Below are 19,815 nucleotides of genomic sequence, written 5' to 3'. Positions count from 1 at the left end.
CATGTAGAAATTGGTGAAAACCTATTAAAGATCAATAAAATTTAACCTTTAATGTACATATATAATAGGTGAGAAAAATGGATCCACTTTTTTCTGTTCTTCTAATTTCAAAATTCAATAGTTAAATGTTTTTTGGTACTTTGCTACTAGGTTCAAAATTGAACTCAGTACCCAGTGTTTTCAACCCGTTGTTGACCTAAACAGTTGAATCGTCATTTTATCTTATTTTCAGGTTCAGATTTTTTTAAACCTAAGATTGGATAAAAAAATTGACTTGGTCAAAATCCATTTTGATATAAGTGGTTGAATTTTTGATCCATTCATCCTGGTCATCAGGTTATATTCAATTGTCTTATTGGGGTGATTTTTTTTTTTTTATATATATTTTGGATAACTTTTCAAGACCCAGTGTTTCAAGGTGTTGAGCCCCTGCTATTTAATGTTTTTTCCAAAAAATATCGTTTTTGGCCTCAAATCCCAATTTTTTTATTTTTATTTATTAAAATATATATAAATTAAAACATAATTATATCTATCATACATATACATATATCACTTGTAGAATGTAATTACATATTATTTAATCAATAAAATACATGTTTATACATGCATACATACATAAATACATGTGTTAACGTATGTATATATGTATATTTATATTTTGTTTAAATTGATGACTTGACCCGTCCAACCAAACTGTGACCTAAAGGCAAAAATAGTTCAACCTCGAAGTTGGTTTCTAAAACACCACTTTGGTACTAGACCTGAGCTGGAGCAATCCCAAATGCTGCTAATTGGGGCTGAATATGTTGGACGCTCAGATAATAGGATAGCTCTCATAGCAGAGCTGTTGTTTTTTTCTTGATGCGGACTCTACCGGCGCGGTGCTGTATGCTAGACCTAATTAGGAGTTAGTGAGGTTAGTGACAAGATGCACATAGGGCCCACTAGCACGACGTAGAAAGCCTTCATTTCCATACAACCAACTCGACAAGAATGGATTGGCAATAAGGTGCTTTCAGGCAACATATGTGGAACCCACAAACCTTGTGCAGGGGAGTGATACTTTGTGTATTCCCCAATTTTCCTAATTTCCTAGAAATTTCCATGCTAAAATTATATTGCAAGATGCCAATCAGTTGGTTGGTAAGGTTTTTTACTGATCGTAGTAGAGACTTAGGGTTGAACCCCGCCTGCACCTGGGTTAGGGGGTTATGGGATGGGAGATGAGCTACCCCCATTGTGTAACCCTTCAAAGAAAAAAAAAAGGTAAATCATACCATCTTCTCCTGGTTCTTCTTTTTATTGGGCAAACAATCTACATATTGGTTTGTTTATCAGTTTCTGCAGGTTGCCTTGATTTTGATCATGTAGCTAAATTCTATATATCCAGTGTTGTTGATTTATTCTCCATGGAGTCCTGAGCAACATTTGTTACTGGTTCAACCATCAGAACCCCCTTTTCCTCAGATCTGAAAGGGCATTTAGATGAGCAACTGCCTTGAGAGAGAGAGAGAGAGCAACTGCCTTGCTGGTAGAGTAGGTGCAACTTATTTGTCTGAGGAGAGAGAAAGTTGTGCAAATTATAATTGGATTCCATCTTGGAGAAGTAATTAATTAAAGGGTATGGTGTGGGTTGTCTGATAATGCCATAGCATGTGAGACCTTAATCAACTGATCATGGGCCTTGCACTCTTTATTAGAAGAACCCATCGTTCAGTGGGTATCATCTATATGTGTTTCCAATATGGAAACCACTTGATAATAGCATCATAACCATCATCATAGAGCTACTTATTTATTGTTTGCTATGCTTAGTCTACGTAATAACTCTTAATAAATGGAAATGTAGCCGATTTCAAGCCCCTTAACCTAAAACGACCTTAGCCTATACCCATTAATAATTACATCTTGTGGTTGTGGGTCTATGATTCTTTATCATTCTTTCCAATTTTCATATTAGACCAAAGAAAAAACACTTTTTGTTAATTAACAAAGATAAGGTTTACCCAAAAATATATACATAAAGAGCTTCAATTCTTATCATGCCCACAAAACAGAAAAAAAAAAAGAAAAAAAATGAAAATAAGAAGCAATTATTGGAACCTTTTATTCCTTAATTATTAAAAATCATATTTAAATATTGCTGGATTAGGATTGAATCAAATCGGATGGAGATGGGTCCTTATTAAATTAATCAGATTGGATACCCATTTGAGTTCGGACAAACAGATACTTACTGGACCCTACCTTCGGTGACTTGGGTAGAATTGTACCTACCACATATTTGCACTTCACCACCGTTATTCCCTTACAAATTCTTCTGCCAATTGCTCTACCCAAAGTTATCAGGGTGTTTTGGCAGCAGATAAGGGTTTAAGGATGTTGCCATCCCACTTAATTATACGAGTTTTGTCCTTTTAGGCTTCACGGGCTCGTGGGTGTCTGCTGTGGGCCATGGCCCCATCATTTCTCCAAATTCTTATTCTACTTGGGCTGGGGATGCATATAAATAAGTGAGGCTCCATCATTATCCATGATGAGATGAGATGTTATTAATTATAGAGTTTAATAATCTCCACCCATGTCACATGTACTTTGTCAAAATATTGTTAAATCAAAATTAAAAAAAAATAAAAGGATTCTTTTTTAAAAGAGAAAATAATTTTTTCTTCATAAGCAAGTTTTCTCTTGATGGTCCATGCTGACGTATACATTTAACACTGTGTACAAACTGGACGTCACGGTCCCGTAGCTCAGTTGGTTAGAGCGTTGGTCTTATGAGCCGAAGGTCGCGGGTTCGAGCCCCGCCGGGACCATGGCTTCTCTTAAAACCTCTTTTTTTGCCAGGCCAACGAACGCCAAATTCTCGGGTCAATAGTCAAACATCCAAACATGGTTTTGTCTTCATGAAGCCAATAGATTTGATGAGAAATCCAACCCAACCAGCACCAGCCACCCGACAAATGACCAAACAATCCGCATGAATCATCGTAAACCATCGGTTTTAATTTCTGTTCTTTCTCTAATATATACGTGAAAATTTTGTAAATAGATTCGATCTTAGAGGGCTAAGAATAAAGAAAGGAGAAGCATCTCCATCAGACATTGTCATCGACTCATCGTCGGTTCCCCTGTCACTGTAGCCCCTATAGTTGGACCTCACAAAGATCAACCACCAGCTTCAAATGAGTTGGGGCGTCGGTTGAGGCTCTGATTAACAAATACAGACAGAGAACTATATGCAATTTTATAATTTTCCATTTGTTCTTTTTTCTTTTTTCTTTTTTTAACTCCTTTGTCAAAAGCTGGTAATGGCCTGATGGGCCATGGCAATCCACACCCACCTTTTTCTTTCTCTTCCAAGCATTTCTTCTCTTGCACTACTACTTCTACAGCCTTTTTTCTCCTAAATCTCCACAACCCATCTCGCCAAAACACCTCCTCAGGGCGCACGCAGCTGCTTCTCTGGTATGTCGTCCTTACCCATCTCTGCTTTTGCTTCTATTTCATTATTCTGGTTTTGTTTTGTTGCCTTTTCTTATTCTATTAGAAATGTGAGTGCCCAAGCTCTCTTAGAATGGAGAGGGAAGAGCGAAGATAGAAATATTCCCAGTAACCATAAGAATAACTGATGGGGACTTGAAGAACATGCTTTATTTGTTCTTATTATTTGAATAGCTTGAAATACTCTGGCTGTCAAGAAGGAAAATAAGCAAAAAATGGAGACAAGCACAAACACAAAGAAACAGGTCAACTATGTTGCAGAGGGTACCGTAGTAGCAATAATAGGGCTATTTTTTATTTTAAAGAAAATTGGGTCTAAGGTATTTAGGCAGATCTCAATTATTGCTAGTTAGATTGATAACGTGTTCTTTCCTTTATCTAGAATATGTAGGGAATTTTTTTCCACTGTGAAGATTTTAGATCACAAAGTTATATAAAATCTCTGATCTCAACATATCTAACACATTGAAACTTTGACCATTTTATTTTCATGATTCAAATGGTAATAGGTATTGTATTTCATTGTTCATGCTTAAGCACATACAATAACTTATTCATCAATGCCTTTCTTATTCCTGTATTCAGTTCCATTAAAATTTAAACCTATAATGGGAGATTGAGTTATTTTCGCTCTTGCAAATTTTGTTTTGGAAAGATAGCTAGGACTGAACCAAGGATAATCTGTTGCATTTTCCTTGAGCTATGCTTGGTTTGACAGAAAATAAGAGAGAAACAGAAAGTTGAGGCAAAGTTCTGAAGGAATATCTTAAAGTATAAGACTGGATTGCCAAGGAAAAAAGGTGTGAAAGTGAGTCCATGTTTCCCTTTGATTTTTTTTTTTTTATTTGGAAAATTTAAGGACTAAACTGTGAACTCCATTTAGGTGCAACTGTCTGTAGTGACACTTGTGAGTTTACTCCAAATAGACAATAACTGTCCAAGATGTTGCATATGGATTGGTTGTCTTATGGATTTTACAAGCTGGATTGTGGTGTTAGGTTGCTTCAAGATGCAATTGACAGTTACTAAGATAGAAGTTAGGATCTCTGGCAATGCATGAAGTGCCATAGCTTTCAGTTCTAATAAAAAGGAAGATTCATTATATTCTATTTTCTAGTAAGGATGGTGATGGATGGATATGAGATTCCATGAGCCATTTTGTGTTACTACAATTGTACATTTCCCACACTTGTTGGGAAGTGAGTCCTTGTTACTCTTCATTGAGTTAAATAAATGGGAGTAGGTACTTGAGTTCTGCTTCTAAAATTTCCAGGAAGTGTGGGTGCCTATAAGCATCTAAGATGCAATATTCTTCCAATTTTATAAGTTTTATAATGATAGCAAAGCTGGTGGTAGGAACAAGAGGCGGTCCATAATAAGTGATAATCACCTAGGGTGGAAGTTTTTTTGGTTCTAATTTACGTGCTTCATTGGACAAGAAAAGGAAGGATATTGCTAGAAAAGTAGATTATTGGTGGATATGGACATAAACATGTCTCAGAAAAACCCTTGCATATTACATTGAATCCAGTTACATTTGTAACTTTCAGAGATTTACAAGCGATATAATTGGAATGCATAATCAAATTAGCAGTATTTTCTTCCTATATCATCAAATATAGGGGATAAGGAGACAGCAATTGAAAATCATGTTGATTAGACATTTTGTTTGATCATCTGAAGTACTGAAAGCTTGCTTAATTCCTTTTGGTGCTTGTGTTGCTCCAAATATCTACTTGGTAACTGTGAAGATCATCCATTTCTTGTAGTTTATTAGTTCCATGATAGAACAAACTGATAACATTACAACTATTGACTCTTGATAATCCTTTTTCTTTCTTTCATCATTTAAAAAAAAAAAAACAAGTATAAGGCATTGTTTATTATCTCATGGTTACCTATTTTTCTGAGTTTGTGTGGTTTGATTTGTGACCATACTTAATAATTAGCTGGGGTAGGCTTCTATTTTGGTTCACTGCAGGTTCATGTTCTTGTTAACTAGTGTATGGATTTCTTGGTATACATGTTACATATTATAGAGATACTCAGGCTAGGTATGTTATTTACACCTTTTATGCTGCATTGATACTTAAGATTCACAAGAATGCAGGTTCAAATTTGAGTGTTTGGCCATGGACAAGGAGATAACGGTTGGATCTATGAAAGGTCCAAGGAGTGGCGGTAGTTTGGTGGATTGGTTGAGGAAGAAGTGGAGTGTCCAGATCCTTTGATGGGCTGCTTTACATGCCCTCTTGAGAGGGATCAGACTGGTCATAGTTCTGGTGAAGTGGTGGGGAAGGCAGAGATTGTAGTTAGAGCGAGAGTGAAAGTCAGTGGGGAGTATCGTGCAATGGAAATCAGATCTGCCTCTGCCAAAGGATGAGCAACATTTGATAACTTTAACGACGTATAGCACTACTTGTCAATCTTTACAAAGAAAAGCCTCGCATACTAAGAATGCAAGATTTAGAAGCAAGCAGTAATTACTGGATTAATTTAAATCATTAATGGCCGCTCGGCAATCAAACGAGCCTCACATATTCCATGGAAGGAACTCTGCATTTGTCCCCTCCAAAAGATTGGCCCATTTTGCCTCTTCTTTGGAAGTACTTATAAGCATATTAGAAAAAAAAAACACTTATTTTAGGCCGGGGCTACACCAATAAACACATATGTATTTGAGAAATAAATCCAAATAAATGTTTTTTAGGAAATAAGCTTGTTTTAAATAAATTATAAATTTTGCCTTTTAAAGCCCGGATTTGAGAATGAGCTTTCTTTATATACTTCTCTCCTCTTTCTTAAATATGATTTGTGATGGTTTATAGAATCTTCTAACTATGCCATGTCAGCATAGGTGGCCAGTTGTCAGCCACTAGTGACTAGTCCATATGTCTAATTCAAGGCTTGGCTCAGTTTGCTATTCTGTGACCCGGGTTGGACTGGGCCGACTCAGTTTTGGTTCAAGATGGGTTGAACCAGGTCTATGGCCTTTTACATGTCTATGCCCTTGCACTGAGAACAAAATTGCTGGAGATTATGTCCTTATTGAATACCCCTCCCAAGGCCCCAAAATAGCTAGAATCAGCATTGGTTGGTCTTTATGGATGCATAAGTAGATGATTTACCTTCATTTGGTTAGGGTTTCTTTGATTACATGTGTGTGTGAAAGATTTTAGGAAAAATTATGGAACTTACTTCCTAGTTTCCCATCTTTTAGGTTCTATCTGTTGTTTTGTGAATCATGTCTCATATACCTTTTAATTGGTGATGTCTTGATTAGAATTTTCTTTCTTTAAAGGAGCATATTTGTTGGGCTAAATATGTTTGCGTGAATTATCATGAACCAACTTCCTAATTGGGTCAAACTGAACCTATTCCAAATATAAGTGACAACTAGTGATTTAGGTTGCTGTGCCTTATCCCAAAAAGAAAAAGTCTTTCATTCAACATGTTCTTCTGTTTTCATTTGCCTTTTCTATAAATTCAATTGAGTGTTGAAAGACATGGAATATATAATCCACAGGGCTGATAAAAGTTGCTGTATTTGATAATTTTTCTCAGGTATGTTGTCCACATAGAGCTGCATTTAGCAACTGCCTTCCTGGCATTTTTCTTTTGCTTGAAGGAAATAGGGACAACGGTGTTTCCCAACCCCTGCAACTAGTTTTGTTTAGACTTCTTTGGATCCTTGCATATATGATTGTTGGGGGAACTTTTTTCTCGGTACTTGCTGTCTGGACACAGTTGGGATATTAAGACCCAGTGTCTCTTTTACTGTTTCTTAAAATTACTAAAAATTTAACTATGGGCCTATAAATTTTGAAGTCCCGAATGCCTACCTCTTTCATGAGTTTGTAATTCTTATGTCATCTCTTTTTAATATACCAGTTTTCCTCTCTCATAATCATGAATTAGTTTTCTTTCTTCTAGTGAAGGGATATGCATACTTTTACCTATTATTAAGTTCACAAAAATCACTTCTTTGTGTACAAAGCAGGAAAACTTATGTGTGATTAAGTGTCAGGGAGACTTTGATATGCATTTATCTATTTAGCCATCAACCTTCAACTTTTACTTCTCTTATTTATTCATGTAAACTGGTTTCCTTTTTTCTTCAAATGTCCACTTATAGCCCAAGAGAAGTGTACTGACCATTGGTTCATATTAGGTTGTATGTACTCATCCAACACCAGATAGATAGGAATGGGTTCTGGATACTGGTTTAAGGCAATAATTAGCCTAAGAAAGCAGAAGCAAGACAGATTGAAGCAAGTCAAGGTAAATTTTCCTTGGAATGCTATTATGACACTTAAGTTGCTTATTTCTTTGGTAGGCCATTATTTTTATAAGGAAATAAGTGTTGGTACTCTACTTAACATTGCTAATGGAATAGATATTTGCTTTAAGTAAATCAGATTATCAAGAAGATTAAGTTTTCATGGGACATGAAACACTTTTTCTCTGAGAAAATTAGCAGGGTTCGATTGTACATGAATTCTCTAATTTGAATGAATTCCCTTTTGTTCCCTTAGGTCTATCTAACAATCTAGTACTGGTCTATCTTTATCTATCTTTTGATTGTGTATATCTAACTACCTAACCAACTAACTTGCAAACGTTGACAATACCCCATTACTTGAGATGTCTTTTGGTCAGCAGTACTTGTCCACAGGCTGTAAGTAACTAAGGGATATACAGCCTTTCTGTTTCTTATACAAATATTTTGTTTATAATTCTCCAATTTGTAGTATTTCTATTATACTAAGTTCCAGTGATAGAATTCTAATTTGATGATTATGGAGAGACTATGTACAATTAAAGAAATGAAGTATCATTCCTGTTTGATTCTATTAGAACATTAAACTGTAAATGGATATAAATGTTCCTATTTCCTATCCAATAAATGAATAAATAAATCCTTATATAAAGTTTGGAATATAAAATTGCAGAAAATTGTATCCATTGCCTTTATAACACAAAATAAGTATGCCAAGTGCCAATATAATATATTGTTTCTATTAGGCCACAAATTAATGCCATAATATGATGTAGGCTGATGATGAACCCTTTTAGATGTTTGAAGCCTGTAATGGGACAAAATGTTGAACTTCTTTAATGGTCATCCTGACACTAAACCAGGCTATTTTTGTTTAATCCAGTGAGCACTTTCTTGATTCAACATTACTTATTTTAGATATTTAAATGCTTGAAAACATTTATAAATCAAAAGGAAATCAACAAGTTCATATTTGTTTATAGTTTTTATTAGTTTTTATGCTTATTAGTTTTTTTCTCATGTATTGGATAGTCCAACCAGTTTGGATATGACTACTAACTTTGGCAGTTTGACATTTGATTCAGGTCTAGAAACATTACTTTATAGCACCTCAGAAAGTATAGTCATGATCCTATAATAGAATAATCTTCATCTACACTCTAAGAAAATATAATAGTCATGATCCTATAATAGATATGATCTTGATCTACACTATAAGGATGTGAAATACTGCTATAAGCAAACTTTTTCCTTCGTTTTTTTATTTTTCCTTTTTTTTTTTTTGGGGGGGGGGGGCGGGGCAGTCCTTCATGTCTAGGCTCTGCCAAAGAATGGACTTGAAAATTTTTCATAATGTTTATGTTTATTCTGCAATTAGGATGGTTTTCTAAAAATTTCTTCAAAGCATTGGTTACTTTCCCTTCTAGCAAGCTTCCTTGACAAGATTTATATGTGATTCCTCTGCTCCTATTTTTCTTTTCTTTACAAGAAAAAAGGAAAATCTAGGGCATCATCACTTTACACATTTATATATGCAATATGAGGGACTAATATTATCTAGAGCAATGCATGTTATTGAATGCTTGACAAGTTTGAATCTGTCAATAACATTATCTAGAGCAATGCATGTTGACCACTGTTTGGGAACTATATCTAAGGGTAAAATAAGTAGCTCATCTTCAGAGGTTTTGGATTCCCCTTCTGTTTTATGGACATCAGAAGCTCAACTTTAATGTTTTCCCCTAGTACTCCTGGTCCTGGCATTAGAGACACTTATAAGTTGAGGAATGTAGAGCTTGAAAGCCTTAGGCCATTGAGTAATCTTTACTCAATCAAGCCTTATCCCAACTATATTGGATCAGCTACATGAAGGTTGTTCCACCATATCATTGAAAAACTTATCCCTTTAACAAATCATCATTTAAGGGGAGTTCCCTAGACGTAGATGCATAAGCTTATAAATCCCCTATAGTGTCAATGAGCTCCAAAGGTGTAAAGAGGTAGGTCTGCATCCCAAGAAAGGAGAGCATGTCTGGTTCATTTCAAACCCAGCCTACCATACCATGGTCCATGGCTCATTCTTCAGTTCAACTTTGAGACCTACTCCAGCAGCCCACAGCCAGAGGTTATAGAGAGGGAACATGTTAGATAAGCACGTCTAGGGTTTCTTAAAGACGACAGGAACCTTCTCTTGCAAAGAAATTTTTGCCACAATAAAGATAAAAATTGCAAAATATCTCCCCAACACATTCTCCAAAGCATAAAAACAAGGAACCTGATAATGGGCCTGCTTAGGGGTCCCAGTCCATCATGGCTACATTAGTTGGACGTCTGGTAATAATACCTTGCCTCTGCACCTCCCTCTCAGAGGAACCAGCCTATTATTTTCTTCCAAGTGCTGTATTTTTAAGGTCAATACATCATATGGGGTTGGCTCTTGGAAAACATTGTAAACTGTTGACAAGTTTGCTACTAGGATATAACCAGAATTGAATCTTAACTCTTACTAGCACATGAAACTGAATCAACTCTCCTATTATTCCAAAAAATATCAAAACGTTAGAAGAGCCACTAGTTGGGGTTTCATTTCTCTCCAAACATTCCAAACTATTTCTAGGCTGTGTTTTAACTCCTCCTGGTTGAGACAAGTGTCTCTATGGGCAGGATTCTCTCCTAAGAGCTTGCCAATTACCCATTGACTCTATCCAAGTCAAACTAATAATATAAATGACTTGGCAAGAGTCCAATTCACATAAGACATTTCCACATGTGATTTGCTGAAAACACGATTAAGGAAAACAAACAAACATTTTTAAGAAAATAATAATTGATGAGGGGTAATTTGGCCCGACCTGTTAGCATGCGGACATGCACAGTGGCCTGATGATTAGATGACATCTCAGCATTTCCGAACACCTCAGCAAGCCAGGTCAGCTCGGGCACCTCGGCTACCATGGCTAAGACCGAGGTCTGAACAGCATTTTCTGAGTTATGTTTCTTATTCTATTCAAGGCAATTCAATTTAATGTGTCTAGGATTTCCACATTCAAAGCATTTTCCTTTTGTTTTTCTTGTAATTATTTGAGGGTTTAAATTTGTTGTTTTTCTGAAACTTCTTGCCCTTTGGTTTAAAGTTTTTGCCTTAGAACATTTATAAAAAAACAAAAGCTTTTGCCTTAGAACATATATAAAAATAAAAAAAAAAAGCTTTTGCCTTGGAACTTCTCACTTTCATTGGAGGTTTCAGCTAATAAAGAACTCGCAACTATGGGATTATTCATATTCTTTTTATTCTTTCTTTTTGCTTCTAATCCTAGGAGAGTGGGCAAATTTTTCATATCTACTGCTTTTTCAGATTTAAGGCAATTACTACAGGTTCCCATGAATCTGGAAAGCTATGTAAGACAGTAGAAACCTGAATTTTACCCAGAATGGGGTTATTTGTAGCAGCCAACTCTTTAGCTATTATGTTCATTTTATTGATATGATCAACTATAGAATCTCCCTCTCTTATTTTACATCCATAATATCTTTCAATTAGTAATTGCACATAGGTTTCTTTACCTTCCTATATGATTCCTTGAGAGCTTCAAACAAATCTTTGGCATTCTTATAATCCTCAAAAATAATTTCTATATCTGGTTCCATAAATGTTAGCAAACAAGACTTAACCTTCTTATTATCTTTCTCCCATTTTTTATATTCATGTATCTTAGTTAAAGGAGTAGCATCGATAAACACATTAAGAGCAGTTTTATGTAGGATATAATCAACGCTTTCTTCTTCTTCCAAAATACGCCTAATGCTACGTTTCTAATGTTGCTCAATCCGAGGTGGTGCACGAACTGAGGAGAGCAACCAGATAGTCCTTGCCAGTAGGGCGGTGCTGAGCTACAAGGACGAGGCCGCGCTACAAGACCTGTGATCAAGAAAGGAGAAGTCAGAGGCCCGAGGTGTTATCCCCAGGTAGGTACTCTAACGCTCAAGTCAGTAGGAGGTGGTAGATGGTCGGGCCGAGCAATAAGGGTGTTGGTCTGAGCTAAGTAGTGGTATGGGTGTCCGAAGTTGGGGTCCTTTACCTTGAGCATGGAGTATCTCTTTATAGCCGAAGGTCCGTGTCCTGGTCAGATTAGGCTTCCGAGGTTGTCGGGATGAGGTTAGTCGCCGAGGTATTTGGGATAGAGTCCTATTCCCCAGCAGAGTTGTCTTCCTTACTCCTTGTCCGTAGTTATGCTCATCCACGTGATGTGTAGCTGACATGGCTTTGAGGATAAGATGGGGGGCCACAGTAATATTGTATCCCGGCCTAGGTCACGGAGGCCAGGTATGCTGCGGAGCTGGCCGAGCTATACCGACGTGGCCAGGCTGACTGGGCGATGACGGAGCGGCCACGTGTCTCTCAGGACCAACTCAACCATGACCCGAACACCACTCCCCCAGTTCTGAAGTTGAGGCATGAAGTGTGGTTGAGAGTCTGATCCACTTGATGTTCCTCGGCGTTTGCCAGAATGTGAGATCCACGTAATGTGGGCTGTGGCCGGGGAGTCCTTCAATCGTCAGCTGCAAAACTCCAAGAATTCTAACTTCGCCAAAGTGTCGAGCTGAGCTTCGAGTTCTATCTTCCTGGTGGAGCCGAGGAAGGGCTTTTCGTTCCTTGGCTGAAATGCTACGTAGTTTCTTAGCTCGGCCATGTGTCGAGGGAGGTCTTTTCAATTCTTGGTGGAGGTCGAGCTTTAGTGTTGAGGTCACTATGATGCTCGGCCAAGGTGTGCCAAGCTCTGAAGCGGAGGGCTTGGCTCGGCCTGGTGCCGAGGAAGGGATTTCTGATGCCAATGGGAGGCCGAACTTTGATGTTGAGGCCATTGTGATGCTCGGCCATGGTGTACCGAGCTCCGAAGTTGGGGACTTAGCTCGGTCGGGTGCTAAGGAAGGGCTTTCTGATGCTAGTGGGAGGCCGAGCTTCGGTGTTGAGGCCATTGTGATGCTCGGCCATGGTGTGCCGAGCTCCGAATAACTCGGTCGGGTTTTGAGGAAGGGCTTTCTGATGCTGATGGGAGGCCGAGCTTCGGGCGGCAAGGAAGTGGTTAGTTGCGCTGGAGAAGTAGGTGGCCGAGCTGAAGGCCCAATTGGTTGAGCAGGCGAACGCAGTGCGTAGCCTGAGGTAGGAGATCGCCGAGCTGAAGGCAGAGAAGGAGTGGCTAAGGCAGGAGGCTGCCGAGGAGGCGGTAGATCAATACAAGGCCTCGGTAGAGCTCTGACAAGAGATGGACCAATATGCCTTAGTTTCCTTTGAAGCTAGATTCAATGCCTTTTGTAGGAAGTCTCTACGTCATTGCCCAGAGCTAAGCGAGATTGCGTAGACTTGGGAGGCGTATGACTTAGACACTTCACCTACTTTGGACAATCTCGTTGATGGGGAGGTCGATGGGGACGGGGATGGTGAAGATGGTGAGGACGGCGACGAGGCCACTGATCCCCCCGTCGAGGATTGAATGGCTGCGGGGTTCTATGTTTTTTCCTGTTCTTGTAATAGCTAGGTATGCTGAGCTTTAACCTGTTGTACTGATGGTTTAACTTAATGAAACTTTTTTTGTCTGAACTTGTGTGCATACATACATCATTTTTTTTTCGGTTCCTTGGCCCTACCTTGGCTGAGGTCTGGGGTTGACCGAGATCTTTAGTCTCCGGCTAGTGGGGCCAGAGCATATTCTGAGCTCTCATCTTTGGGATGCTCAGTTTCTGGTCTTGGGAGCTTTTGGGGCCCTTTGAGGGCTGGCCATTGCTCAGCTAGCTCTGACCGACTATTAGTCAGTGGGTGAGTGGAGTTTAATGACCGTCCTCAGGCCTTGATGGGCGGGGGCGTTCTTCTCGACCTCAGGCTCGGGCCGTGGACAGTCGAGTCAAGTTGGTCGGAAATACGCTGTCAAGCTATGCGTCATGGGCTCAAGTCGTTCAAAGATCAGCCGAATCGGTGACGTGCATCAAGCTACGGTGTAGCGTGGCTGTGTAGCGCGGCTTACGCGGTGTGTGTGCAGTGGTGCATGTGTGCGGTTGTCGGGCTCGCGGGAGCAGGCCGTGGAGGCAGACTTCCTTGTTGTGTCTTGCTTCTCATGATCGGGCCGCGCTCCCCTCCTTTCCGGTCAACGCGTTTTGGGGTCCTCAGGATGAGGATCGTCCTTCGTGCGTGCCGGGGCGTGGGGGGGGGGGACGGCCCGGTTGGGCGGTGCTGCGGATCCTAGTGTTTGCATCATCTCAAATATCTTATCGACTTTCTCTTGCATTGCTCGAAACTGTACAAGATCAACCATGGCTGGAGGCTATGGAATTTCTTGATGTGGAGGGCTGCAATGCCGAGATTCCCGAGATGGGGCTCGACCTATTGATCGTTCGGACTAGTTCTTGGGCATCTTGATCGCTTTCTTGATTGCGCGGTGAGGAATGAAATATTTACAGGAAAGGCTTTTTATGTGTTTCCCACGAACGGCATCAATCTGATGCTGCTCAATCCGAGGTGGTGCATGAATTGAAGAGAGCAACCAGATAGTCCTTGCCAACAGGGCGGTGCCAAGCTACAAGGACGAGGCCGCACTACAAGACCTGTGATCAAGAAAGGAGAAGTCAGAGGCCCGAGGAGTTATCCCCGAGTAGGTACTCCGATGCTCAAGGACTCTCAAGTCAGTAGAAGGTGGTAGATGGTCGGGCCGAGCAATAAGGGTGCTGGTCCGAGCTAATTAGCAATACGGGTGTCCGAAGTTGGGGTCCTTTACCTTGAGCATGGAGTATCTCTTTATAGCCGAAGGTCCATGTCCTGGTCAGATTAGGCTTCCGGGGTTGTCAGGATGAGGTTGGCCGCCGAGGTATTTGGGATAGAGTCCTATTCCCCAGCGGAGTTGTCTTCCTTACTCCTTGTCCGTTGTTATGCTCATCCACATGACATGTAGCTGATGTGGCTGAGAGGATAAGATGGGGGACCACAGTAATAGCATAGCCCGGCCTAGGTCGCAGAGGCCATGTATGCCGCGGAGCTGGCCGAGGTATGCCGACGTGGCTGGGCTGACTGGACTATGATGGGGCAGCCACGTGTCTCTTAGGACCATCTCAGCCATGACCCGAACAGTTTCCACATTGGGTAATTAGTGCCATTCAATTTTTCAGTCTTGCTTAATTCCTGAGATGGGAAATTTGAACATGACTCTCTATTTCCTAACATCTCAGACATGGGTATGTGTATGGCTATCCCATTAATATGCTTATTCATGCTTCTGTCTATTTTTTAAGCTGTGTCATTTCACAATACTTATATCTTGTGCATTTACCTAAGATCCTAACTTAGATTTTTTATAGCATAATTTTCTAAACCTACCATTTTATACGTTTTAAAAGCGTTAATTCCATAGAGTATACTCTGAGTTGTACATGCAGTACCCTGTGTCACATTGGGTAAATATCATGTCCGACACTGGTTAATAGGTATCTACAAGTCTCCAGGTATCATAGTTTAATGATCATGACAAAAAACCACTACACAATTGAGAGATTATGAACAGTGCAATTTATTTATCACTTACTGAGAGGTGGCCACCTATATAATCCTTTTGGTCACAGGTGAACCATATGTAGAGCATAATGCTAATAGTCCCTCACCTTGTTAAGACAACACTATGATCTATTACCTAGTTTTACTTATTTATCAAAAAAAAAGTGATCTATTACCTAGTTCAGTTCATTTGTTTCTACTTAGATAGTTATTTTATCTAGAATTTTTTGTAATATCTCCTATAATCTAGGAACATCATATGCTATTTGACTGTTCTTTAATATGCTTTTATCCAATGAGACAGGAACCAACAACTACTGAAAAATCAAACGGGTTCAAGTGGAAGCATCGTTCTCGTAAAGAGACAAGTAATTTCTCCGGTGGTGCTTCTAGTGGAAATCCCAATGCACTCAGTGCACCAGTTGAGGATATAGCAGCAACTCGAATTCAAACTGCATTTCGGGCATATATGGTATACATAAGTACATTCTATTAGACATTAATTTCATGGTTAACTCATTTGTCCCTTTTGTTTTTCCAGCCTTTTCAGTTAGCATCATAAAGAGTTTCTTATTATATGTCTATATGTAAAGTAAAGAGGATAAGAATTCTTTGAGATATGCTTTACAAAAGAAAATAAATAAATAAATAAATAAGATCTTTGGGGTATAAAAGTTATGGGGCTACTCTTCTGACTTTTTTTGTGTTTTTGGCTCCTTACAGTTTTATTAATGAATATCAAGTCAACCTCCTTGATGAGCCAGTTAATATTTTCTTTGGGAATTTTTTTTTTTCCTTCCTTTCTTTCCATTTTTTTTGTTTTTTGAGTCTCTCTTCCTTCTTTTGACTTCAACACAATGAAAGGATTGCATGAGAAACAAAGAAAAGAATATAAGGAAAATTTTGGATCTGTTTACACTTTTACCCATGTCACTTCAGTGAATGATGCAAAACGGAAAATGATAAGCAATCCCTGATTAATTGTGAACTTCTAATTTTCATAATTGGATCCTAAATTTGCAATAGAGAAGTGTATAATTTAGGAGCTAATACTATGGTCCACAGATAAGATCAGCAGTTTTGAGTTCTAAATGATAAATTCAAGACAGAATAAAAGACAAATATATTACTAGTTAAGTATATATTATATTATATTATTTCACCTCCTACTTTGGAACATGGAATTTAATCTAACAGAGCTTGATCAGGGTCTTTTATGGTAGTCTGAATCCACCAATTATCATCTTACTGTTTAATATGCAATTTGTGTATTAGTTAACTTGTTCCCACTTGTACTACATCTGGTGCTTCCTTTTGTTATACTTGTTCCCACTTGTGGCAGGCAAGGAAAGCTCTACGCCGTTTGAAAGGGATTGTAAGGTTACAATCCATTACTCAAGGCCATGATGTTAAGAAACAAGCCTCAACTACTTTAAGTTACCTTCATTCATGGAGCAGAATACAGGCCCAGATTAAAGCCCGCAGACTCTGCATGGTAACAGAAGGCCGCATTAGACTAAAGAAACTAGAGAATCAACTAAAACTGGAAGAAAAGCTTCATGAGCTAGAGGTATGAATGATTCATGATCCCATATGCAAAAATTACCCAAGTTTAAAAAATCAATATTATTTTGGACAACCATTGCTCATTTGTTTTTGTAACCAAAGGTTGCATTATTCTCCTCTTGTTGATGACTGAGTCAGTGATCGCTTGGAGGTTCATCACTTGATAATTTAATAAATTCATTTTATTTTTATATTTATGGTGCTTCGATTTGTGCATGCTTGGAGATTTGTGGAATAAAGCACAGAAAAGAAGAAAAGGAGGTTAGATCTGAGTCCTAAATGGTAGTTTCTTCAAGGAATATATACTTAGCCAAGTCAATACCACAGCTACTTCCCCACTCTGGTTACTTGTCAGCATGAACCTATTTTTTTTTCTTTTTGATCAGCAATGAAAGATTAATTTTATTAACGAGTGAGAAAACAAGTACCAAATTACAATAAAACCCAAGTTGTCAATCAAACCCAAAAAAATTACAATAGTGCCCAAAGCAACTTCTGCCTATAGACCCCGCTGCTTGGCTAATGAGTTGGCCATTCCATTTGCAGTCCTTCTGATCCAAGTGGAAGTGGAATTCAGTTCCCTTGCCAGGCTTTCTATTTCTCCCTGGGCGTGTCCATAAATCCAGGGAACCTTACACCCTGTGGTAGTCCAAGAGATAACCAGTTTTGAATCCCCTTCAACCTCCAAATTTTGAAGGTTTGCTTGCTTAGAAAGTTTTAGACCTTGTAGCAGTGCTAACAGCTCAGCCTTTAGTAAGTCTCCTACCCTTAAAGGTCCTGAGTACATTGTCAACACTTTTCTTGATGAATCTCTAAATACACTACCAATCCCTGCCAGTCCCGGGTTTCCTATAGAGCTCCCATCGAAGTTCAGATTGATTTTATTGCTAGCTGGGGGCTTCTAGTCCATCACCTTTATTTCTCTTTCTTTAGAAGAGTGTGCTACTTCATTCCATGCCCTTATTATGCCATTCAATATGAACCCATCTTGATTATAAACTCACTGCCCTTTTCAGGATCATAGTTTTTTTTTTTTTGGTTTTCAGGATCATAATTGAGGAAGCAATAGAATATTACCCGCACTAGTGCATATCTATATTTATGGAAATACATTTCTTCCATGCCTTGTTTCTTTCTAGATATAAATGTGTTCTTTTAATCTGTTTGAGAATGCAAAACATAGTAGCTTATTACTATTTCATCCTTTTTTCAATTGATGCATGTGAATATATTTCACTGAAATGTTAGTCAGTGAATAGAATCATGAAAAGATCCTCAATTGATTAGAACTGTGGATAGTGAACCATGCATTGGACAATATGGCCTCCACCTTCAGTAATGGGTTGTGTGCCTAACAGGTGGAATGGTCTGGTGGTTCTGATACAATGGAGGAAATTCTTGCTAGAATTCAACAGCGAGAAGAAGCTGCAGTTAAACGTGAACGAGCTATGGCATATGCCTTCTCTCATCAGGTATGTTGACTATGAATATAAATTCTATAATTCTATCTTTTATTCTAATGGTTACATGGAAGGTAAGAATTGTGATCTCTGTGTTTTATAGTGGAGGGCTAATTCCAATCAGAACCAAGGACAGTTTCCTTATGGACTTGCAAATGCTAACTGGGGTTGGAGCTGGATGGATCGGTGGATTGCTGCTCGTCCATGGGAAAGCAGAGTTCCTTCTCAGTCTGTCAGTCCAAATAAGGTTCAGAGTAAGCAGGTGAGCAAGGTTGGTAGAAGTCCAAATTCACCTGCAGTGAAAATCTCTGTTTCAGTTAAACCTATTGTGTCTAATGGGAGAGGAGTTACAAAGCCAAGAAGATTGTCTTACCCAACTGCTGATAAACCATCTGTGCAAGAAGCAAACAGTAAGGTAGTAAGCTCATCTCCTTCCAAAGCTGAAGAAACAAATACCAATCAAGAACAGCTTCTGTCGTAGTGAAAAAGTGATATCATCAAAATGATGAAACCAACATTTCTTTGGTATTGAGTTGGCCAATTGCAGAGAAGTGAGACAAAGGCCTTTATGTAGATCCTCTCATTTATTTATGGTGGATGGTGTGAAGTATTGTGGTGTGCCGTTCAGTGTGCATAATAAAAGAACATGTTCATTTTGTAGAATTAACTTGAGCATATGGTGTATATAGATGTGGAAAGTTTGTCTTTACCTAGATGCAAAGGTGTGTCTGAGAAGCAGCATGTCATTCTGTGATCTGTAGCAACACTGAGGAGCATCCAAACTGCAAATTGGAAGCATACCACTTGGGAACAAGAAAACTGCCTTACTGCAGTCTTGAGAAGTTGACTTGAGATGCAGTTCAGCTTCGCTATGATTATTGATTTTTTCCATGAAGTACACAAACAAGTTTTGTATTGTTAATGTTCCTTGTAATAATCATCAACCAAGCCTTGTTTTAATCATTTCTAGTAAGAATAGACATTGGAAGGCTACTGCATTCTGCTGTCAGTATTTTGGTTGTGCAGTTACTGGATCTTTGATAGGACGACTTTAAATGATATCTAAGAGTAGAAACTTCGCTTCAGCTTATGCTTATAGGGAATTTCTACTAACTGCTCTAGGTACTGGAGGAGATATCTCCTTCCTCAGGGGGAATCTTTTGTTCATCCATCTTCAAAATCTGAGACCGGACAAACTGGTTAAATCTGTGAACAACCTAGATGGTAAGCTCTGCACTATCCGCCAGTTAAACTTCTATGTAAAACCCAAAACCCATATCTTTTTGTTATTCATTTGGGTTAAAGTAGTTGAATGCGATAGGAATTTTTGTTTATAGGACAGTTAAAATTTAAGTTCAACTTTTACTTTGGATGTTGGAAAAAAAAAAGCTTTTACTTTGGATGTAAGACTATACCAGAAGTTGAACTAAAAAAAATGGAAATAAGAGAAAGAAGAGCGATTGACT

The 19,815-nt window shown here is 38.7% G+C and overlaps 1 protein-coding gene and 1 non-coding gene across 6 annotated transcripts; both read left to right on the top strand.

Moving 5' to 3' along the window:
* Positions 1–2,745: 2,745 nt before the first annotated feature.
* Positions 2,746–2,819, top strand: TRNAI-UAU (transfer RNA isoleucine (anticodon UAU)). Its single transcript has one exon. It is a non-coding gene; the product is annotated as a tRNA-Ile (tRNA).
* A 217-nt stretch (positions 2,820–3,036) lies between these two features.
* LOC148877587 (protein IQ-DOMAIN 10-like) lies at positions 3,037–19,358 on the top strand. Of its 5 annotated transcripts, none has more exons than XM_088942188.1 (7): positions 3,060–3,471; positions 7,072–7,150; positions 7,679–7,788; positions 15,628–15,795; positions 16,666–16,893; positions 18,248–18,361; positions 18,453–19,358. In XM_088942188.1, the coding sequence occupies exons 3-7, from the start codon at positions 7,714–7,716 to the stop codon at positions 18,828–18,830; spliced, it is 963 nt and encodes a 320-aa protein (XP_088798314.1). In that variant the 5' UTR covers positions 3,060–3,471; positions 7,072–7,150; positions 7,679–7,713; the 3' UTR covers positions 18,831–19,358. The 5 variants fall into 5 exon arrangements, with proteins under 5 accessions (XP_088798313.1, XP_088798314.1, XP_088798316.1 ...); XM_088942190.1 differs by lacking the exon at positions 7,072–7,150 and adding an exon at positions 4,226–4,307 and having other exon boundaries at positions 3,220–3,471; XM_088942189.1 differs by lacking the exon at positions 7,072–7,150 and adding an exon at positions 4,226–4,315 and having other exon boundaries at positions 3,330–3,471.
* The last annotated feature ends 457 nt before the right edge of the window (positions 19,359–19,815 follow it).

Source organism: Nelumbo lutea, chromosome 1 (assembly GCF_056320005.1).
Source record: "Nelumbo lutea isolate HS-2025 chromosome 1, American lotus-T2T, whole genome shotgun sequence".
Classification (NCBI taxonomy): Eukaryota; Viridiplantae; Streptophyta; class Magnoliopsida; order Proteales; family Nelumbonaceae; genus Nelumbo; species Nelumbo lutea.
The sequence above is the reverse complement of the archived record's forward strand: the minus strand, read 5'-3'. Positions and strand labels throughout refer to the sequence as shown.